Genomic DNA, 22249 nt, shown 5'->3' with positions numbered 1-22249 from the left:
TATCGTAAAGGATCACGGGCCGCTAGCAAATGTTATCATGGCCTGATCGTACCTCATCAGGGCGTCATTTGCGTTTATATGAGCTAGGTGTACCTAGATCAGCTGCTTATGCTCCGACTACATTGAAAGGCCCCATGATTTAAGTTGTATCGAGTTACTTTATTGATTACCGGAGACTAGAGGGAAGAAACTGGAACACCTCCGCAAGTTGACCAGGTGCTTGATGATAATGTGTCTAAATCTGCCTAGTAACCTTTATACCTGGTCAGGTGTGCCTTCCATTTTTGGTCACGGACAACTCGTCACCCACCCCAGTTCTCCCATGGCCTTCAGCCATTGGGAAGGCATAAATACCTGCCCCTTCCCATTTCTCCCTCCTCTTTTTTCTTCCTTCTTCAACTCTCCGGGAAACCGGTAAATGTTCAGTCTCCCAGGGTCTTTGCTGCGGTTCAGGTTAGGCTGACACTAGATTGGGGCCTCGGCTCTAGTTTAATGGCACGAAGCATGTCGTGGCCCGGACTCGTTCCCCCTGCGACCTCTGTGGAAACAGACCGTCCTTTCCTGGGTTCTCCATTGACCTCTGGGAGCTGAAAATCGTGCTCTTTGAGCTAATTTTTGGAACCTATCGTAACAGAGACAGCCCTCTGTTGCCCAGTGAAGAATCCTCTGAGGGCGCTTTCTTTTCTTGAAGGTCCCTTCATGACTGTGCTTTGTGTCTGCCTGTCTGAATAGTACATATGTACTTGATGACTGCTGCACTCAGCGCAGGTTGATGGTTTGTTACTTGCAAACCTCCCCCATCCCCTCCCCCCCCGGCTCTCTCTCTCTCTCTCTCTCTCTCATCGTAGATACCTACGCTCAACAGTAACAATACCCATTCGCTTATGTAAATCTTGATCATACCTACTAAGCCCCACTCCTTGTAGATAGGCCTGTGGACATATATTCACTCTCCTACAACACAAACTTGACACACATGTTGTTCTGGGTAGAAGCCATTCTCACCGTGAACTAGGGTTATAGATGAGCTAGAGATGGCACGGACCCCTTGGATATATTCGATGAGATTTTTATAGAAACAACCCCGGAGATTTGAGTTAATGCTTCAAGTTGTGTATATAATTCTAGTTCTAGTACATTTGTGCCTGATATCTGATAACCTGGAAGATCAAGCCTTGGGACGCCCCGACCAGACTGGTGCTGAGTCAGCAACTAATTAACGCCCCAGCGCGTTCTGTACGCGTCGAGCTCCGAGTAAAATGCGGAGAACTCACATGGAACTCGATTTGAAGCATTCTTAGTGTAAGATCAAGCTGAGATGCAATACACCTTTATTAAGTTCCATTGAAGTCCGTCTACCAGCACCACAACCCAAATTCCTACATCCAACTAAACTACCACTCCGCATACTTGCAGTGGGAGCAATTCGAATCATCCTTCGTCAAGATGGCACCTCATTCTTCGCAATCCTCCGCACCCTCTCCATCGTTGAAACGAAAGCAAGCAAGTATCTCCAGCTTCTTCACCCAGAAACCAGCATCCTCGGCCACGCCCAAAGACTCCGCACCGACCCCGGCCAAGGCACCCAAGAAAAGACAAGCGTCGCCAGTCGACAAGATCGAGCCGAAGCAAGACGATACAAACCCAGCAGATGGAGATGACGATGACGACGAGGATATCGTGGCACCGGCACCAAAGCGAGCCAAGACCACCGGCACAGACGCGGAGGAGCCAATCCGAGTTGCGACAAGTGTGCACTTCGAGCACACATCTCAGGCAAGCAGCAGCCAACGAACCGATATTTTCAAGTTCCAGAGCTCCCCTGCTGTTGCGCCAGTCCCCGCAGAGGAGGAAGACCCAGAGCAGGAGCAGCGGAAGAAAGAGAAGGAAAAGCTGCACCAGCAGTTCGTCCGGAAGCTCGGTGGGTCAGACTGTCAGGTTGGAATCGGGAGAATCGCAGTGAGCGATGCAGCTAGCGCGGAGGCGGAAGCTGCAGAAGCAGAGGAAGACGACGAGCCTGCACCACCACCCCCGACCAAAGGCAAGGGTGCGAAGAAAGGCGCGAGCAAGCTCACGCCCATGGAGAAGCAGGTCATTGAGATCAAGCGGCAGAATATGAACACAGTGTTGGTTATTGAAGTCGGATACAAGTTCCGGTTCTTCGGAGAGGACGCGCGCATTGCGGCCAAGGAGCTGGGCATCGTGTGTATCCCCGGGAAGTTCAGATTCGACGAACGTAAGTACTTTCTGCGTGTCGGAATGCCGAAAACATACTAATTCTAGGGCCTACCGCAGATCCATCCGAGGCACACATTGGCCGGTTTGCTTCGGCTAGTATCCCTGTGCACCGATTACATGTACATGTAAAGCGACTCGTTACTGCCGGCCACAAGGTCGGCGTGGTGCGACAGATCGAGACGGCTGCGCTCAAGGCGGCGGGCGATAATCGTAATGCGCCATTCGTTCGCAAATTAACCAACCTCTACACAAAAGGAACCTATATTGATGACGCTGAAGGTCTGCAGGGCCCTGCGCCGGCAGCGGGAGGCGCCTCCCCCGCCACTGGGTACATGCTCTGTATGACGGAAACTAATGCCAAGGGCCCCGGTAATGATGAGCGAGTTCATGTTGGAATTGTTGCTGTCCAGCCGGCTACAGGTGATGTTATCTACGATGACTTTGAGGATGGCTTCATGCGGAGCGAGATCGAGACACGACTATTGCATATCGCTCCCTGCGAGATCTTAATTGTTGGTGAGATGTCTCGAGCTAGCGAGAAGCTCGTGCAGCATCTATCTGGAAGCAAGATGAATGTTTTTGGGGACGCTGTGCGCCTCGAACGGGCTCAGAAGAAGAAAACCTCCGCCGCCGAGGCTCATAGCCATGTATCGGGATTTTATGCCGGGAAGATGAAGGCTACCAGTACCGAGGATGATACCCAAGCTGCGAAGCTGCTTCACAACGTCCTTGGCCTCCCGGAGCAGGTGACTATCTGTCTGTCTTCTATGATCGAACATATGACTGAGTATGGGTTGGAACATGTGTTTGACCTCACAAAATATTTCCAGCCCTTCTCGGCTCGTTCGCATATGCTTCTGAATGGAAACACACTGGTCAGTCTAGAGATTTACCAAAATCAGACGGACTTCTCGACAAAGGGTAGTTTGTTTTGGACCTTGGATCGGACGCAAACGCGATTCGGACAACGCATGTTACGGCAATGGGTTGGGAGACCTCTGCTGGATAAAGTGCGCCTCGAGGAGCGGACAAATGCCGTGGAAGAGCTTATTGATCCTGCGCGAGCGGTTCCCGTGGAGAGAGTACGAGGGTTGCTACACAAAGTCAAGAGTGATCTTGAGAAGAGCTTGATCCGCATTTACTACGGAAAGGTAGGGAATACTTCTACGATGATGACCACGCATGTACTAACGTTGAACCAAGTGCGAGCGACCCGAACTTCTCACTGTTCTGCAAGCTATGCAGTTGATTGCAATGGAATTTGCAGATATCAAATCACCTGCCCAGACGGGCTTTCAATCATCGCTAGTGAGCGAGGCCATCGCATCTCTGCCCACGATCCGAGCGTCAGTTGTCAGGTTTTTGGACAAGATCAACATGCATGCTGCACGCACAAATGACAAATATACATTCTTTCGCGAAGCGGAAGAGACCGAGGAGATCGGTGAACTTAAACTCCAAATTGGCAGCACTGAACACGGGTTCTCAGACCACCGCAAAGAGGCGGCGTCAACAATTGGGAGAGGTAAAGTCGAATACTCGACGGTCTCCGGCATTGAGTACTTAATCGAGATCGAAAACAACTCCCCAGCACTCAAGCGCGTACCAGCATCGTGGGTCAAAGTCAGCGGCACAAAAAGAGTATCCCGCTTCCACACGCCACAAGTCATACAACTCATCCGCGAGCGTGATCAATACAAGGAAGCCCTAGCAGCAGCCTGCGACCAAGCATACAAAACCCTCCTAGCTGATATTGCAGCACAGTACCAGTCTTTCCGTGATTGCATCCAATCCCTCGCAACCCTCGACTGCCTATTATCTCTCGCCGACATAGCCCAGCAACCGGGCTATGTCAAGCCCGAATACACAGAAGAAGCAGGTCTCCACATCGAGCAAGGCCGACACCCAATGGTGGAGCAACTCCTCACAGACACATACGTACCCAACGACACGAAGCTCCAGCAAGACGGGACGCGCGCCCTCCTCGTCACAGGCCCGAACATGGGCGGTAAATCCAGCTACGTGCGACAGGTAGCACTAATCGCAATCATGGGCCAGATCGGCTCCTACGTCCCCGCCGCTTCCGCCCGACTTGGTCTCCTGGATGCGGTGTTCACGCGCATGGGCGCCTTCGATAACATGCTCGCCGGCGAATCAACCTTCATGGTCGAACTCTCCGAAACAGCAGATATCCTCAAGCAAGCAACGCCTCGATCCTTGGTTATCCTCGACGAGCTGGGTCGCGGTACTTCGACACATGATGGTGTTGCTATTGCACAGGCCGTGCTGGACCATATGGTTCGGTCGATTCAATCCCTGACTCTTTTCATCACCCATTACCAGCATCTCTCGCGCATGGTGCATTCATTCCCGGATCACGCTCTCCGCAATGTCCACATGCGGTTTACGGAGACGGGTAGCAAGGATAAGGAAGGGGATACTGAGATTACGTTCCTTTATGAGGTTACTGAGGGAGTTGCGCATCGTAGTTACGGGTTGAACGTTGCGCGACTGGCGAACTTGCCTTCGGCTGTAATTGATGTCGCCCGTCAGAAGAGTGCTGAGCTGGAAGAGTCTATCCGGCGCAAGCGCTTGGCTGGGCTTGTTGGGGCGGTTGGTCGGGTCCTTGATGAGAAGAGTGATCTCGATGGAGAGTCTGCCGGTGCTGATAACCTTCTTAATAGGCTCATGGCCAGTGCGGAGCAGCTGTAGTTTTACATTCTATGCGGGGCATTGGGCATTTCCGGTTGTACAGTTACATATATGTATGGGTTTAGCATGATCTTTGATAGATTCGTTTTGAATGTCAATCTTGGATCAATATCGACAAAGTTAGCCGCTCATGTAGCCTTTTGTTTTTATCATTATACATTTAAGATAGAAAGAACAACACGATGTCTTTTCGATATCTTTTCTACCTCTCATATAAGAAGCATGAAACGTCTAGACTCTCCTATGAGGGACAGGCAGTTACCGTCTACCTGTGCCTGATAGATCTGACCTACAAACCCACATAGACTACACTGGCCAGATGTTCTACGAACGCTTTTCAAAACCTCGACCTCGACAAGGCTGAACTGGAAGTTTTCAAACTTTTTTTGGATTCCATTGTTCTTTTTGTCGATCGGGGCCTGGTTCGAATCGGCGTTTGTCTTTTCTAGGTACCAGTAGTGGGGAGAAGCTGGTACGAGGAAGAAAAGAGAGGTAACAACATCACAACCTCGTTTGTCGCATTGAGCCCATGCAAGCACGCCTAGATGGACGTGTGTGTATGTAGTAAAACACCAAGATCGAAACCAGACCAGACCGTGCCACAAGTCCACAAACCAGCCCTCGCGCAAGAACCTGATTTCGTTTTCTCGTATCAATAAAAAAAAAGGCTTTCTATTATCTTTTTTGCGCTCTCTGCTCCTCTCTCTCACGATCGTTTCTCCATAATCGACCTTCCGGGACTTTCGGCGTTATAAAAACCAAAAAGTCAATCCACCCAAACCATCACCTCCAGTCGAAACGTCGGAAATCGTAGAAACGGCCCCTCAAGAGTCGGCAGGCGGGGATGATTGGGCAGCGCGGCGGTTTAGGGCTGAGGAAGATAGGAGGTTGAAGGTACGGCAAGAAAGAAAAGCGGGGGACTCGATTTTGGCCGAAGAGTAATCATGAAAAACCGGTCGTAAGGGATATGCGAGAGAAGAAGAGAGACAAAATAGACGACGCGAGCGAAATTTCGTTTTGGTGGATTTTAACGGAGACGGCGGGCCTCGCGCTCGGACTCGAGCAGGCAGAGGATGTCGTCAACGCGGACTGGTGCGGGGGGAATATATGTTAGCGATGTGGTTCGGCAGAGTTTTTCGTCTTTTGGGTCGATCATCGAAAATTCCGTATTTCAACATGGACTCTTTTCATTGTAGAATGAATAGATTGACCAATGTGTGCTTTCCTCCTCTTGTGATCCCAAAAGACGATCGGATTCAAGGAAATCAATATCGCATACCTGGGCCCTTGACGTTGCGGATGATGGAGCGCGAGGTGTCGTCCATGAACTCGACGCGGACCTGGGTGACACCACCACGGGATCCTAAATAAATAGACCACAATTAGCCATTGCTATTCCTCCAAGTGTGTGGTTTCGATCGTTTTGTTTCGGGCGATCCGGGGCGCAATGGGTGCACCCCGCGAATATCGAATATCGAATTGTGGGTTTTGAGGCTTCAAAAAGCTGGGAAAGCACATACCGGTGCGGCCGAGGACACGGGTCACCTTGACGAGCTTAACGGGCTGCTTGCTGGAATCCATCTTGGAGGTCTGGAGAGGGCGTTGAGCTCGAGGGTTGGAGTTGGTTGGACTGAAGGTAAGAGAGTGTTGAAGTGGAATTTGGCCTGTGTGGGTTCGTGCAAATTACGCGAGGGCTCAGGGCTGGACACCTGAGCCGTCAGGCATTAGATGAGTCAGCGGGGAAATATCGACACCCGATGGGTCAGGCATATTAAGGCATATTCAGGCAGAACATATTTTCTCCAACTCCGATATCGTTCAGCATCACCATTAGTCAATTGCTGCTTTTACAGCCAATTATCCTATGAAAGGAGTAAAAAGACTTACGGAAGACTACCAATGATATCCTGTAGATATTCTAGATAGCCATCTACCACAGAATCCCATCACGTGGGCTCATACTGTCCAGTGACCATGGTAGTACAAACTCCCCGGTCCCATCACTGGGTCACACCGGAGTAATCTGCCCCTCCAATTTCTGCCGCAAGAAGCTCCGGTCTCTCTCTTCCTCTGACTCCTCCAATCTATATAAATTGTTACATCTTGTCTATTCACGGTCACTGAATCGCAATTGACTTAACCTCTGTGTCAATTGATCCCCGACCAGCTTATTCCCCCACCAAACGCCCGTGAAAGCCCCGCGCCGCACCGCTCTATCGCCATGGATCTCGTCAACCAGTGAGTCAGCCTCAATTACAAACCCCCATGAGATCCCTACTAACATACCAACTCTTAACAGCCTCGAAGGCCGTCTCCTCTTCGCCGTGCCCAAAAGCAAGTTCCCTCCCAAATCGTGACTCATAGACCTCTGCGAGCAGCGATACCCACCTGAACAAGAACCAAGAAACAAAGATAAAGAACCCAAGACTGACGACGCAATCCCCACTATACAGAAGGACGTCTGCAACAAGCTACCCTCGACCTCCTCGCCGGCTGTGACGTCCAGTTCCGCCGCGAAACCCGTCTCGACATCGCGCTGGTCAAGAACCTGCCCATTGCGCTGATCTTCCTGCCCGCCGCCGACATCCCGACCTTCGTCGGCGAAGGCCGCGTCGATCTGGGCATCACTGGCCGCGACCAGGTCGCCGAGCACGATGCCACCCTGCCCGCCGGCGAGACTTCCGGCGTCGAGGAGATCCTCGATCTGGGCTTCGGCGCCTGCAAGCTGCAGGTGCAGGTCCCGGAGAAGGGTGAGCTCAAGGAGGCTAAGGACCTTGTTGGCCGTAACGTCGTGACTAGCTTCACTGCCCTCACCGAGGCTTTCTTCCGTAACCTGGAGGGCGCCGAGGCTGGCCAGAAGCTCACCACGAAGATCAAGTATGTCGGCGGTAGTGTTGAGGCTGCCTGCGCTCTCGGCGTCGCGGACGGTATCGTTGATCTTGTTGGTATGTTGCGATCGCCGCCAATCCACTAAAATACTGTCATTTGGAACTTGGAACATGTAGCATGTGATCTGTTGCTAACACTCAATCTTCTATTCAGAGTCCGGTGAGACCATGAAGGCCGCTGGCCTGAAGGCAATCGACACCGTTGTCTCCAGCACCGCCGTGCTGGTCAAGTCCCGTCAGTCCAACAGCGACATGCTCACTCTCCTCACCTCCCGTCTGCGCGGTGTCATCACCGCCCAGAAGTTCGTCCTGTGCCAATACAACATTTCGCGTGATCAGCTGCCCGTCGCATCCAAGATCACCCCCGGCAAGCGCGCGCCTACTATCACCGCGCTCGAGGAGGAGGGATGGGTCGCTGTCAGCTCGATGGTGGAGAAGAAGCGCATTGCTACAGTAATGGATGAGCTGATTAAGGTCGGCGCGAGTGATATCTTGGTTTTGAACATTGCCAACTCGCGCACGGATTAAAGACTTGATGATGATACTTTGTTTTATTTTTGGGGTTTTATAGCATCCTTCTTCTCGTGATCTTTTTTTTAACTTTATATACTGTGATGGATTTGTCAAGGATACTGGTTCCTTTTCTTCTGTTTGGTCTTGATGGAGACTGTCTCGCTATTCCAATGGGTATTGGACCGAGAACAAAAAGCACATACATAGATTGGGTAGGATTACATAGCGTGTGTGCAAGGAGATCTATTCATGTTCGTATATTGAGCTTTGCCCTTAAGTTTCTTGTGTATCTTTCTATTTCTATATAAATAGCCTTATCCTCCCCTGCTATAGAAATGAGAATATACAACTCCATGCGATGTGATACGGTCACATCGAAATGTACCATATCCAAACTCATGCCCAAAACCCTGCCCAAAACCACATAACAAATCATCAAACATATGGCAATGGTATCATCAAAAGATCGTCAAGAAAGGAACCAACACCAGAAAACAAACGAAACCCCTACATCAAATCCTCACCCTCACAATTCCTTCTCCCCCAATCCCACCCCCTCCTTCCTCCCCCGGTGAATAGCCCTAAGGCACTGCCCGACCCCCTCAAGATCTCCAAGCAACCCAACATGCCCACGCTCACTCTTCACCAACCCATCCTTGATAATCCTATATCCAGGTGGCAACATAGCAGCCGAAGCAAGACAAACCCCGTCCCCAGCCGCGAACGCAAGATCATCATATGCATCAACCTGCTTAATACTTTCACGCGATACGACTCGCGCACCATACACAGTCGGCAACGTCTTCCCGTACAGCACCGCCGCAGGCGGGTATCTGTTCTCGAAATGGTGGCTCTGCCTGAACGCCAGGTTCTCCTTGAACCGTTTAGTGTCTGCCAGCGTGCGCTGCAGATACTCCCTCGCCGCGGGGAGCGGGATAGTGCTCGTCGTGGCTATTTTGTTGGTTGCGGCGCTGCTGCGCGGGTGTGCGCCTGGTCCGACTAAGCCGTCGGCTGGGTTTTGGGCTTTTTCAGCTGCGTATGCGGCGTATGCGGCTGGGTTGTGTGATGTGCTGGGGTGACGGGCATAGACGTCCTTGTCTGTTCCCGTGTCGCCGTCTCCGTCATGCGGGTGGTTGTGTAGATCTTGGGAGAGGAATTCGTCGGAGTCGTCGCGCGGACCCATGGAGAAGCGCTTGCCGATTATGGGGATGTCTTTGAAGCCGAGGGTCGTTGGTGTTGGGGGTGCGGGGAGAGCTGGGCCCATGCAAGGGGAGAGACGGTGGTCTTCCCAGGTTTTGGCGTTGAAGAAATCGATGCGGAATTCTTTTTTGCTTTGTTTGTCGATGAAGCAGTGGCCGTCTTCGGGGAGGAGGGCAAAGCTCGTGCGGAAGGTGAAGTTTACTTGGGCTGTTAGAACGCGAGAGCTGAGGAGGACGTCGTCGCCGCTGCGGAGGGGTCCGAGGATGTTCACACAGTGCTGTGGTACGCCTGCGTACACGACTCCGGCGAAGAGATCGGGTCGTTCGTTGACGGCGTGTCGGGTTATGAGACCGCCTAGACTGTGTGCGATGACTGTAGCGCCGCGTCGCGGCTCGCCCGGTGCAGGCTCTTGGTTGCATGGTAGGCTCTCTAGGAAGGCGATGAGCCTACGTGAGAGCAGCTCGGGGCTTAGACGCCAGTCGTATCCATAATCGTGGACACGCATGTCGCCACGCAGGGCATTTTCGCTTTTGCGCAGACGCTTCATCAATCGTCGACAGACGTCCACTGGGCCAACGTGGGAGAGAACCCCAGATGGAATGATGGTCTCCTCCATGCGTTCCTCGTCCTCTGGGTTCAGACCGACCTCCAAATCTACTTTCCGCAGATTCAGGCCAACCTTCATTGGCACCCAAAGCTGACGATTGGGCGGCTTAGCAGATCGCAGGATTGATCCTCGGTATCCTCCTAGAATCACGACATCGCCCGTGAGCTCTGCCATTGCTTCTTCCAAGATTGGATGTGTTATGTTAGGATTGTTCCGCGGAGTTGGCGGCGGGGTTGCAACCCGCGGTGGTTGCTCCCCTTTACAAGTACCACTGGCACCGTTGCTGTTATTTGATGAGCCGTTTCCAAGATCTGGCAGGAATGGACGAGAGCTCCAATCAGTGCGAATATCCTGCAGATGGAGATTGGGCATGCTGAGCAGCCTGCTACTCGAGTCTTGGAGACTATCCTTGATTGCCTTGAAGCGGCTGTTTACCTGAGTATGCACATTCTCGTACAATGGTCGCTGCTCTAGGGATGATGCCGTAGACGACGCACGTAGATACAGCGATTGATCCGACGAGGACCTCCGCAGACTTGGCGGTCGACCGGGCATCGCTGAACTAGGCCTCCGTATAAAGGAATGTTTCGCGGCTGATGTTTCACCTGGTGAGCGTAGCTCAGGTATCGGCTGAGCGGGTTCTCCATCATCTTCAATGCTAGAGCTGCTTGGTCCAAGAGTTGATGGCGGCGGACGCAGGACCAGCGATGAGGTTCTTTTCGGCACCCCCGAGTTCTTTTTCACTGTGGGAGCTACCGTCTGGCTGCGGATTCGGTTTTGGCCATTGTGGGCACCGAACGGGAGAGAAGGCCGTTTCCTCAAAGAGGCCAGGTCAGGCAGGAATTTCTTAAACTCGCCAGACCAGGCGCGTGGTCGGCGAGGCAATGTGTTCTTCAATAAGTTCCCGACAAAGCCAGACCGCTGGCTCACGGCTGTATCTTTCGACCCAGCCTTTTCAGGAGCCGAGGCAAACAGATCGCTGCGAGGACCATGCGCAAGATGACCTGGGCCGGGCTGTGTATACCGCGGAGAGGGGTATGATGCCCGAGGCTTATGTCCGGACTTTCGTTCGCTCGGTGCCGGCGCTGGCGCTGGTGCTGATGCTTTTTCGACCTTGGGTTCCACCGACTCTGGCTCGGCCGTGAGCTCCGATGCAAAGAGACCATCCTCGCTGATAGTATCCGGTATGGTGGTAAAATATGACCCCTGGTGTTCCAGCACGCGATTCTTCTCTTCCACGGGGGTTGCTCGGGCCTTCAAACGGCTCTGTTCGCGCCCGATGCTAACCCCCACCACGTCGCCGGCGGCATCTTCATCGGTGACCTCGATCGAGTGCGGGAGTGGTTCGTCGCTGTCGGAGCTGGAGAAGGACGAATAGTGGGAGGGAGAGTCTGAGACGATCAGATTCGAGGAGGTCTCCGATGAGTACACTGTCTGGCTCTGCGGTTGTGTTGAGGCGATCGCCGTCGCAGCAGTTTCTGGAGCCAGACGTGAGGGATAGGGTCGGTCGGCTGGAATTGAGGCCATAGTGAGTTATGCCGAGAAAAGAGAAAAGCTCTGAAACCAGGTCAAAGCAGGTTGTACGAGTGTGTAACTATCCCCAAACTTGGCATTGGGTGTATGATGCACAGATGTGGGGCACACAACGTGGAGTTATAGATTGTAGAAGGTTCCTGGTGTTCAGTATATCTGTACAAGGTATATTTGAGTACTTGAAGAAGAGTGTTGTTTTATTTTTTTCGATGCGTTCATAAACCGGAAACAGGTGGGTTCCACCACGCACAGCCTTCTCGGGTCCGTCGGATGTTGACAAAAAGTTTATGAGATCGTTTGGATATATTTAGATAATTGGAGAATAGAGGAATAAGAACTTTTAAGAATTGTTAAGCAAATGCTTGGCCTACCAGGTACATGTACTTATATTGTACCTATGAATCTCTTTCTATTACTCCGTACATTTATGTATCTACATGCATGATCGACATTCCCGTTGAATCTGGGGGATGTCTTGACTTTTGATCTTGTTTTTTGCATGTGAAAATGGACTTTGAATGGTTTTGAGAGTAAGGAGATAACAGTACATTCTGGGAACATATTCCTGTTTTAATAAGTCAACACATATTTCAAGGTTATATCCATTTACGAAATATGCACAGATAATACGGAGTACGCGTATACAATCTATCGATTCCGCGTAAACCGACCGGACCGAATCTCCTCCGCGCCCTTATTCGCAATCTCTTGATTCCGCTCGGCACCCTCATCAGATCCGAAAGCCCGATCAACAGCCGTATTCAATGCCCCACGCAATGACTCGCCAGCACCCTATCCCACAATCAGAACCCTACTTCCCAAGATCAAAAGTACATCAACTTACATGAACCGACGCCGCAACGCCCTTCACTTTATTTCCAAACCCCTCACCAGCCCGTGCAGCTCTAGAATCCTCCATTTCCGCCCGCTGCGCTGTACTGGCCGTGTGTGGGAGCGGCGCATCCCCTACAATTCGGTCATCGCTGCGAGACGGCGACGGTGAGAGTGGTCTCTGGTGGGTCTGGCTTGGTCCACCTGCTGATGACCGCGAGTAACTAGCTCCTGTGGCTGGATTATAGCCCTTAGTTTCGTCGTACTGGGATCGTGTGTCGTGGAGACCTGTTGGGAGTCCTGGGGCGCCGGTAGAGGAACCACCACCCACTGCGCCGCGGGAGGTGTGGGTTGGATCGGCGTGTTCATAGCTTTGGTATGCTCGTGACATGATTGTATATATATTTGATTTATTGTTGGTATAGTGTTACCAGGAAGAATGTAGTCGACGTCCTTCCGGTTCTTCGGTTCATACTTCCTGGATAATGACGTCACGATGAGAGCATACAGATGTATAAATCCTCTTAGCCCTCGAGCTATCACAAAGCTGCAATGTATGCATATATCTTTTTTATGTCCAGTCAAAAGCAAAATAATGCATCCCCAAGAAACTGATTATTCAACAACTTCTACTTCCATCTCTGGTAGCCGGGGAAAAGCCGAGGTCCAAGGAGCAGTTTTCCTAATATGGAGCAGCTCCGATGCTACATAGATATTTTTATATCCCCGCCTTTTTCTCCCTATTTACAACACAGCTTCACCTTTAACTCATAATTCCCCAACAACCTCCAAAATGTCCAACAAACAAATCATATACACCACCCCGCCCGCCCCGGCCATCGACCCCTCTCTCACCAGTGGCACCTTCCGCCTAAACACCATCCCCATCCCCAAAGATGTCCCCACAGATAAACTCCTCGTACGCGTGCACTACCTCTCCCTTGACCCAGCCATGCGCCAATGGCTCACCGCCAAACGCTCCTACATCGCCCCCGTTGAGCAAGGCGCCGTGATGCGCGGCCAGAGCATCGCCCAAGTCCTCGTCGTAGGCAGCGACCTGACATCGAAGTACAGCAAGGGCGACTGGGTCGTCGCCGGCTCCGGCTGGCAGGAGTACGCGGTGGTCGACGCGAAAGAAGCACAAAAAGTGACCGTGCCCGCTGGCGGACGGCCCACGGATGCAATGTCAGTGCTTGGCATGACCGGGCTGACGGCCTACTTTGGCATGGTTGAGATCGCGCAGGTGAAGAAGGGTGATACGGTTGTGGTTTCTGGTGCTGCGGGCGCGACGGGCATGGTGGCTGGCCAGATTGCGCGCATTAAGGGCGCTAAGCGTGTTGTGGGGTTGGCGGGCAGTAAGGAGAAGTGTGATTTCTTGGTTAAGGAGTTGGGCTTTGATGCTGCGGTCAATTATAAGGATTCGGATTGGAGGAAGCAGCTTAAGATCGCTACACCGGAGTATATTGATGTCTTCTTTGATAACACTGGTGGTGATATCCTTGATGCTTGCTTGGCGAGGGCGGCTCAGAACTCGCGCTTTGCTATCTGTGGCGCTATCAGTCAGTATAATGCTGCCAAGCCGCAGGGTCCGGCCAGTTTTATGAGTGTGATTGTGAGTTCTTCTAGGGTTTGGGTGGATTTTTGGGGACTTGGGCTAATTGATCACAGTCGCAACGGATCACCCTGAAGGGTTTCATTGTCTTCGATTTCGTGAAGCAATACTCAGCTGCACTCCAGGAGCTCGGCTCTTGGTTGGCTGAGGGTAAGCTCAAGCGCAAGGAGCATATCGTGCCTGGTGGCTTGGAGGCGGCGCCTCAGGGTCTCATTGACCTCTATGCTGGTGCCAACACCGGTAAGATGATGGTTGAGGTAGCGCCGGTCAGCGAGGCGTTGGGTCCCAAGGCCAAGCTGTGAATGTACATCTTGATAGTGCGCGTTTCTAATTTCGGATCTTTTGTAGCATCATATGACAAAGCAGATGACAGGATGATTTTGATGCAGGCCATCCTAAATATATTTTTAGCACAAGCAAATTCTAAAATACGTAGCCAAGCTCACTTTGCTCTATACTACTTTACCTTCCTTTTTGCTCTATGTTTTCTATCTACTTGAGTATGGAAGTGACATCATTCTGATATATATAAGCCCTGTTACCATATCCATACTCTGATATTCAAGATTTAGCACACAGTTGATTGGGGCACATATGACCTACAAGTGATTGCATGGCCGCAGCAGTAAAATACGACTAGGATAGAATTTGAGCCTTTTTCCTACATGACTTACCCCGTTTTACTCATTTAGATATATCTAACAACCATGCCACGATTCTACATACCGGCTCTCAACAAGAGCCAAACGCCTCTAACATCAATTCCATCAACCCGAGTCCCCAAGCTCTCTCCTCTCCTACCTTCTCGTCAATTCGGAGTAAATCCTGCCAGAAAAGCTCCCGTTTCAGACAAGACAAAAATGACAGTGAATGAAAGCAACCAAAGCTTCAAGCTAGAAAACCTGTTTAATGTGAAGGACAAAGGTAAGCTATATATAACCAATACAATCCTACAACCCTATTTTAACAACACCAGTGGCCCTCATCACAGGCGGCGGCTCAGGAATAGGCCTAATGGCAGCGCAAGCGCTAGCCGTGAACGGCGCCAAAGTATACATAACCGGACGCACAGCAAAGAAACCCGACCGCGTAGCCACACTCTACGACAACAACGAAATAAGCGGTAAAATAATCCCCCTCCCAGGCGACGTAACCAACAAAGACGAAATCCGCAGACTAGTCTCCGAGATCTTCACGCGCGAAGGCCACCTCTCAATCCTGATGAACAACGCTGGGATATCCAGCTCAATGCAAAAAACCGAGCCAGAAGATGCATCAGAGCTCTGCGAGTCCCTCTTCGACAACCCAGCCGCGACATTCGAGGAATGGGAGTCTGTATTCCGCACGAATGTCTCGCAGCTCTTCTTTATGACAACGGCATTCCTGCCGTTGCTGCAGCGCGGCTCGGAGGTTGATCATGGTTGGTCCAGCACTGTTCTCAATACAACTTCCATATCTGGGATTGTGAAGATCTCGCAGCACCATTTTGCGTATAATGCTTCCAAGGCGGCGGCGATTCATTTGACCAAAATGCTTGCGCACGAGATTAGTTCGTCGAAGCTGCGGGTTAGGGTTAAATTGCTCCTGGGGTTTTTCCTAGTGAGATGACGACTGGGGAGAGTGATTATATGCAGAAGAGTTATATTCCGGTTGAGAAGTATCGGGAGAAGGTTCCTGCTGCTAGGCCGGGGAGAGATGAGGATATAGGTGGTACTGTGCTTTTTGCGGTTTGTAATCAGTACTTGAATGGGCAGACGGTTGTTGTTGATGGGGGATATGTGCTTGCTGCTGGGTCTGTGTGATTGGGAGTTGGATGGTAAGAGTTGTGGTTGTGTATAACAATTTGCTTTTTTGCTTGAGGGTATCTGAAAGAAAGCTAAGAACATATCAAAGGGGGCATCTTCAAACCACCAAGTACACATTGTAAAGGGGCATCTTCAAACCACCAAGTACACATTGTAAAGGGGCATCAAATTGCAGCCTTATTCAATATCCCTTCGCTCCCGCTTCGCAAACAACCACACCGTTTATCCATTCCGATCGCAACAACTTCGTGGTTGTGATACGCTTCCAGGAACAGGGGTGTAACATTGCATAAATAGTATTGCGTCGTCTCTAAAGACCAGATATTAGTGACTTGTCTTCCGCACCGGAGCGCCCAGAAATAAACTATAACATACCTGCCCCAGAGTCTCGATGGGCGGGTATCCATCCTCCCCACAGCGAGAATGGAGGTACTCCAGATACCGCCCATCCTCCTGATTCGGACGCGCACTACGCCACAAAATCCGGTCGGTCACAAGCGCCATGTAAAGCATAGCAGTGGCCCAGACATCAGCGGGACGAGAATCACACTCACCATGGCTGTCATGATCATCACGACAGCGGGATTGAAAATGAAGCGCGAATTCTTCCGGAGGAATATACGGTAGTCTCATACCCACAAACGAAGCAGTGGGTGAGTTCGCAATCACAGTCTGACTACCATTTCCAGAAGAAGACTCAGAACTTTGACGACATAATGAATTCAACGGCCACGGTAGCACGAACGACCATGCACTTTGCGTAGGTGGCTGTGGTCGAGGGGGAAGTATTCCTCCAGCCCCGGCCTCAGCAGTCTCCTCCCAGATCCGCCGGACATGTCCATCGCCAAACCCAGCTAGCTTGACGGCTCCGTTGGCGGTAAGTAGGACTGTCTCAAGGCGCACATCGCGGTGTGCCGTGCCGTGATCGTGTAGGAAGGCGAGCGCGCGCAGGATCTGGGTTATTATACAGTCTGCTTCTTGGGTTGGGAGGGGACCTTTGCGGGATAGAAGGGTGTTTAGATCGCCGCCAGCGCAGTATGGCATTACAAGGCAGAGCTCGGCGCGTTCGTTGTGGAGGACATCTAGAATTGGGAGAATGTTGGGGTGGCTTGGATGCAGGGATGTTGAGTGGGAAGAGCTTGGGGGGCCTCTGAGAATGGACCGTCGGTATACTTTGATCGCGACGAGTTGGTTATTGGTATCTTTGTTTGCTTTTGTTTCGTGTAGACGGGTTGTGCTGTTCGAGCCATAGTGTACCATGTGGCGATACCGGCCGTATTTCTCTATGAAGGGGAGGTTTGGCGATGGGAATGTTGATCTTGATTGTGATCTTGATTGTGATTGAGTAGATATTGATGGCGTTGAGTCTCGACTTAGCAAGGGTTGCTCCTCTGTTGGAAATGACTCCAACAGGGGTAGATTGTTGTTCGTGATAGTGGTACTATTGGACAGGTGGTGTTCAGCTGAGAGCTTCCCTCGTATCAAGGTGTGGTGATGATCGACAGTTTGGGCTGGAGGACGCATGACGACGACTATTGGACAAGTGTGGTCACGACCCTTCTTGTATGCGGCTGCTGGGGTAGTTACAGCTAGGAACTTCAAAAAACCGAATAGAAAGAAACATCATATTTTGAGCAAGGCATCAAGCCAATGCCCTTTTATAGACTAGAATTGGAGTAAATGAGTGAATATTCCCCCTTACATATCCAGAGGAACAATAACGGAAGCACGGGGTAGCACGGGGGAGGAATGTTCAACTCTAACGCCTACATCACAGCTTTGCCATAGATAACTAGATTCGATTCCAGTCAATATTTGGGATATTCTGCGATTGGACAGGACAAACTGCTCAATTAAAGAGCGATTTAAAAAAATTTCGAATCCTTCGAAGCCGCTCTTAGCGAAATTGAAGAAAAAATTCGATTGCGGAAGCTTGTAGATTAATTCCGGGGAGTAGTGTGAGGTCTGAATTGAGTGCATTCTGTGGAGAGGAAAAATCCCTCATGGTCTCTCTTGGTCCCTCATGGCCGGGGATTAACACCGCACTTTTGTGGCTGTGTACTTTTCTTTTTTTTCTCGCTCTACTTTGTCTTTTTTAGGAAATCTGCGGCATTTGTTCTTATCTTTTTACCAAATGCAAGAAATTTCTTCTGTTTAATATCCAGGGAACTGGTAGCTGAACCAGAGGAGAAAGTTAGGGCTGTGTTCTGTATTGTCACATGTGTATCATTACTGGTTAATTATTGGCTAATTATTGGCTAATGATTGGCTATGGGACCATTTTCATGGTAATATTACACTACATCTTGTATATGTATGTAATGTATATCATGCCAGCTGACGGGTGTCATATATCGACAGAGTATAACCTTGGAAGGTATCATTTGGTTATGGTACCTGACTTTAATATACAAATCTCCGCAGTTGACCATGTACCTGTGGATCCCATGTATGGATGGTCGTGATCTTCTCTTTATTCCCTCATTCGATTTCCCAGAACCGGCAGGTCCCTCGTGGACTCGCGTGGCTACGTGATACAACATTTCTTGCGTCTGGCAGAACCTTCCCAATTCATATCTGAGCTTAACCAGCTTTGGTCTAGACATATCGGAGCCGCCCACCTGGGCAGACCCTGGTGCCTACATAAAAGGCTGAGGGTCGCACACTGCTTTTTTTCTTTAACACTTCAGCTACTCTTCATCAGTGTACTTATTTAGTCTCTGATTTCCCTCCAGGGCTATAGACACTCTTGCAGTGCTCTGATTTAGTGTCTGCTTTCTCCATCTTTCTCCTTTTGACTCTTTTCAAACTATTACCGTCCTCTTCCCTCCATCCTCTCCTCCATCCTCTCCTCCACGCTCTCCGTTTCAATCAATGGCACCCATGACTCCCGATAACAGCAAGAAGGACATCGATGTCGAGTCAGAAGGTGATACACTCAGAGATGATGAACGCAATGGACGTTCCATGCAGATCACCTTCGAGGGGTCCACACCCGCAGAAGGGTTCCGGTCTATCTACCAGCCGACTCAGAACAACCGTCCCCGCTCGATAAGTCGTGATACTATCCATAGCACCAGAAGCAGTATTCAGGGAATGCCCGAGCTACCAATTGAGTTCCGAACCATCTCCATCCAAATCTCGGAATCCCAGAATGCCCCTAAGGAGGCTATCGTCAGCACCACAGAGAAGCAGCCCCACCAAGACTACTTCGAGAGCTTGGACTTCCACATTATATCCACCGATAGCCTGTGTCGAGAGTTCAATGTTGATCAACGTACTGGACTAAGCTCGTCCTCTGCGGCCACCCGTTTGCAGCGAGACGGCAAGAACGTCATTGCCCACCATGGGGAGAACTATTTCAAGAAGATCTTCTTCTACATCTTTGGTGGATTCTGCTCTGTTCTTTGGGTCGGTGTCGTCATCTTCTTTATTTGCTGGAAGCCCCTCAGCAACCCACCCTCGGCTCAAAACCTTTCTCTAGCTGTCCTCATTCTCATCGTCATTGCCTTGCAGGCAGGCTTCTCAGCTTTCCAAGATTGGTCCACAAAGCGTGTCATGAACTCGATCCTGGATCTTCTCCCCGCAGAAGCCATGGTGTTGCGGGATGAGAAACTCATCCATCTTCCTGCCGCGGATCTGGTCGCTGGTGACATTGTTCACATTGGAATTGGAAACAAGGTCCCAGCCGACATGCGTCTTTTGTCAAGCTCGGGCGATGTTCGTTTTGATCGTGCCATTCTGACAGGCGAGTCGGACGAGGTTGAAGGTGCCATTGATTGCACCGAGACCAACTTCTTGGAGACTCGTAATATTGCCCTCATGGGAACCGGTGTTACCAATGGCAATGCTGTTGGTATTGTCGTTTTGACCGGCTCTCGCTCCGTGATGGGCCGTATCGCATCGATGACAGCTGGTGTCAAGCAAAAGACAACCTTGATTCAACGCGAGATCAATCGCTTCGTCACAATCATTGTCGTTCTTACAGTCTTCTTGGCTTTGCTCATCCTGTTCACCTGGCTAGGATGGCTGCGCAAGGATCACCCTTCTTACATGAGTGTTGTAGCCATGCTGAACAATGTCATGGGCTGCGTGGTTGCCTTCATCCCTGAAGGTATGCCTGTCGCCGTCGCATTGACCCTTATGATGATTGCCAAGAGGATGAAGCAAACCAATATCTTGCCCAAGGGACTGTCAACCGTTGAGACACTGGGCTGTGTGAATGTACTCTGCTCCGACAAGACTGGAACTCTCACTCAAAACCGCATGTTTGTCAAGTCACTCGGAATGGTCGACTGGGAATACAGCCTTGAGGATTTAGCTCCTGGCGAGTTCGGAACTGTTGATCTTCCCGAAGGCCTACGAAATATGCTGCAAGCATCAATCTTGTGCAATGACGCCACGTTCGACCCGACTACGATGAATCTGCCCGTTCAGGAACGTGCTGTCAATGGAAATGCTACAGATGCAGCAGTCTTGAGATTTGGTGACAGTGTTGGGTTGACATCCCCAACTGTCCTGGCCCCATATGAACGTGTGCATCAGGTTCCATTCAACTCAAAGAACAAGTGGATGCTCACCCTGCATCGTGATCCAAAATCCACCAAGGAGTTTATCCTCTACGTTAAGGGAGCACCAGATGTGCTGTTGGATCGTTGCGCCACTTACTGGTCTGCTGTTCACAACGCAGTTCGTCCACTCGACGTCGAGGCGCGGGAAAAGTTCTCGAACTTCCAGGCTAAACTGTCACGCCGTGCAGAGCGGGTGATTGTCATCTGCCAACGTCGTTACATTCCCCAATCTACCCCTGGCTCCAACGATTTCAGCAATGAGATGCTAGAACATGGTGTGCAGGATCTCACTGTTCTCGGTATCTTTGGCATTATTGATCCACCACGCCCGGAGACGGCCTCGACCGTCGCAGCTTGCCGCAAGGCGGGTATCCGTTTCTTCATGGTTACCGGCGACTTCGGGTTAACCGCGGCTGCTATCGCTCGTGAGATTGGAATCTATGACGGACAAGCTGAGCCGGACACCATCGGAGAGCTGAAGGATGGTCTCGACCCGTCGATGGAAGTCAAGGTTCCCAGGTCACGACACAGCCTGCTCCTTGAAGGACCTAGCTTGTCAGCTTTGACTCCAGAGGACTGGGAAACAGTCTGCGGCTACGATGAGATTGTTTTCGCCCGCACCACCCCTGAGCAAAAGCTTCGCATCGTGACAGAACTCCAAGCTCGTGGTTGTGTGGTTGCCGTGACAGGTGATGGTGTCAATGACGCCCCAGCTCTGCGTGCCGCAGACGTGGGTATCGCAGTCGGATCTGGCAGCGATGTGGCAATCGAGGCAGCTGATCTGGTACTCTTGGACAAGTTCGACTCTATTATTGAGGCCATTCGACTTGGTCGATTGGTCTTCCAGAACCTGCAGAAGGTCATCGCCTACCTACTCCCAGCAGGTAGTTGGTCTGAAATCTGGCCCGTGATCATGAACGTCTTCTTCGGCTGTCCTTCTCCGCTCAGTACCTTCCTCATGATCATCGTCTGTGTCTTCACCGATCTGTTCCTCTCTCTTTCACTCATCATGGAGAAAGAAGAATTCGACCTCCTCAGCCTGCCCCCACGCCGTCCAACCAAAGACCACCTCATCAACCTCCGCATTTACGGCCAGTCGTACCTGTTCGTCGGTGTGATGGAAGCCTTCAGTGCCCACGCCATGTTCTTCCTATACATGTGGCGCCACGCCGGTATCCCCTTCTCCGACCTCATCTTTGCGTTCGAGGGTTATTCCGAAGGCTTCCACGGATATACCGCGGACGAATTGAACCACTTCGTCAGCGTAGGCCAGTGTGTCTATTTCGTGACCCTGGTCATCATGCAATGGGGCAATGTCTTGTCTGTCCGCAGCAAGCGCATGTCCATTCTCCAAGCTGATCCAATCCGTCCAGCCCGTCGCAACCCATGGCTACCTATTGCCATTCTCATTTCGTTTATCATCGCTATCTTCGTCACTGAAGTCCCCGGCCTCCAGAACCTCTTCAGCACGGCCTCAGTCCCAATCGAGTTCTGGTGCATCCCGCTTGGTCTTGCACTGGGTGTCCTTTGTATGGATGAACTGCGCAAGGTCCTGGTCCGACTATTCCCCAAGGGACCTGTGGCTTGGGCTTCATGGTGATCAGACCTTGGAAATGATTTCCCATGAAAATGAAAAATGAAAATAAAAAAACCCAATGAGAAAGAAAACCAAGATGTCTGCAAATCCAAACTACGAGGTTGGCTATATCATATGCTTGTCATCATGTACATTGGCTGGC

The 22249-nt window shown here is 51.0% G+C and overlaps 9 protein-coding genes across 9 annotated transcripts; 5 read left to right on the top strand and 4 right to left on the bottom strand.

The window, feature by feature from the left end:
* Positions 1–1446: 1446 nt before the first annotated feature.
* Positions 1447–4950, top strand: msh3 (mismatch repair protein MSH3; the record flags this gene model as incomplete). Its single annotated transcript, XM_016744869.1, has 3 exons — positions 1447–2236; positions 2296–3389; positions 3442–4950. 3 exons carry the CDS (start codon positions 1447–1449, stop codon positions 4948–4950), a joined length of 3393 nt encoding a protein of 1130 aa, XP_016598352.1.
* Positions 4951–5977: 1027 nt separating this feature from the next.
* Positions 5978–6531, bottom strand: PEX2_075980 (40S ribosomal protein eS28; the record flags this gene model as incomplete). The annotated part of the gene is made up of 3 exons (XM_016744868.1): positions 5978–6039; positions 6230–6313; positions 6471–6531. The coding sequence occupies 3 exons, from the start codon at positions 6529–6531 to the stop codon at positions 5978–5980; spliced, it is 207 nt and encodes a 68-aa protein (XP_016598351.1).
* Positions 6532–7171: 640 nt separating this feature from the next.
* PEX2_075970 (ATP phosphoribosyltransferase) lies at positions 7172–8366 on the top strand (the record flags this gene model as incomplete). Its single annotated transcript, XM_016744867.1, has 4 exons — positions 7172–7188; positions 7250–7260; positions 7404–7895; positions 7993–8366. The coding sequence occupies 4 exons, from the start codon at positions 7172–7174 to the stop codon at positions 8364–8366; spliced, it is 894 nt and encodes a 297-aa protein (XP_016598350.1).
* A 511-nt stretch (positions 8367–8877) lies between these two features.
* PEX2_075960 (uncharacterized protein) lies at positions 8878–11685 on the bottom strand (the record flags this gene model as incomplete). The annotated part of the gene is made up of 1 exon (XM_016744866.1): positions 8878–11685. One exon carries the CDS (start codon positions 11683–11685, stop codon positions 8878–8880), a length of 2808 nt encoding a protein of 935 aa, XP_016598349.1.
* Positions 11686–12339: 654 nt separating this feature from the next.
* On the bottom strand, positions 12340–12913 carry dprC (the record flags this gene model as incomplete). Its single annotated transcript, XM_016744865.1, has 2 exons — positions 12340–12483; positions 12536–12913. The coding sequence occupies 2 exons, from the start codon at positions 12911–12913 to the stop codon at positions 12340–12342; spliced, it is 522 nt and encodes a 173-aa protein (XP_016598348.1).
* Positions 12914–13315: 402 nt separating this feature from the next.
* PEX2_075940 (MDR family NADP-dependent oxidoreductase) lies at positions 13316–14436 on the top strand (the record flags this gene model as incomplete). The annotated part of the gene is made up of 2 exons (XM_016744864.1): positions 13316–14134; positions 14191–14436. The coding sequence occupies 2 exons, from the start codon at positions 13316–13318 to the stop codon at positions 14434–14436; spliced, it is 1065 nt and encodes a 354-aa protein (XP_016598347.1).
* A 558-nt stretch (positions 14437–14994) lies between these two features.
* Positions 14995–15742, top strand: PEX2_075930 (SDR family NAD(P)-dependent oxidoreductase; the record flags this gene model as incomplete). Its single annotated transcript, XM_016744863.1, has 2 exons — positions 14995–15058; positions 15111–15742. The coding sequence occupies 2 exons, from the start codon at positions 14995–14997 to the stop codon at positions 15740–15742; spliced, it is 696 nt and encodes a 231-aa protein (XP_016598346.1).
* Positions 15743–16263: 521 nt separating this feature from the next.
* On the bottom strand, positions 16264–17199 carry PEX2_075920 (uncharacterized protein; the record flags this gene model as incomplete). The annotated part of the gene is made up of 1 exon (XM_016744862.1): positions 16264–17199. One exon carries the CDS (start codon positions 17197–17199, stop codon positions 16264–16266), a length of 936 nt encoding a protein of 311 aa, XP_016598345.1.
* Positions 17200–18813: 1614 nt separating this feature from the next.
* Positions 18814–22110, top strand: PEX2_075910 (cation-translocating P-type ATPase; the record flags this gene model as incomplete). Its single annotated transcript, XM_016744861.1, has 1 exon — positions 18814–22110. The coding sequence occupies one exon, from the start codon at positions 18814–18816 to the stop codon at positions 22108–22110; it is 3297 nt and encodes a 1098-aa protein (XP_016598344.1).
* Between the last annotated feature and the right edge of the window lie 139 nt (positions 22111–22249).

This window comes from Penicillium expansum, assembly GCF_000769745.1.
Source record: "Penicillium expansum strain MD-8 chromosome Unknown contig261, whole genome shotgun sequence".
Taxonomy (NCBI): domain Eukaryota; kingdom Fungi; phylum Ascomycota; class Eurotiomycetes; order Eurotiales; family Aspergillaceae; genus Penicillium; species Penicillium expansum.
Note: the sequence above shows the minus strand (reverse complement) of the source record. Positions and strands in the feature narration are given on the sequence as shown.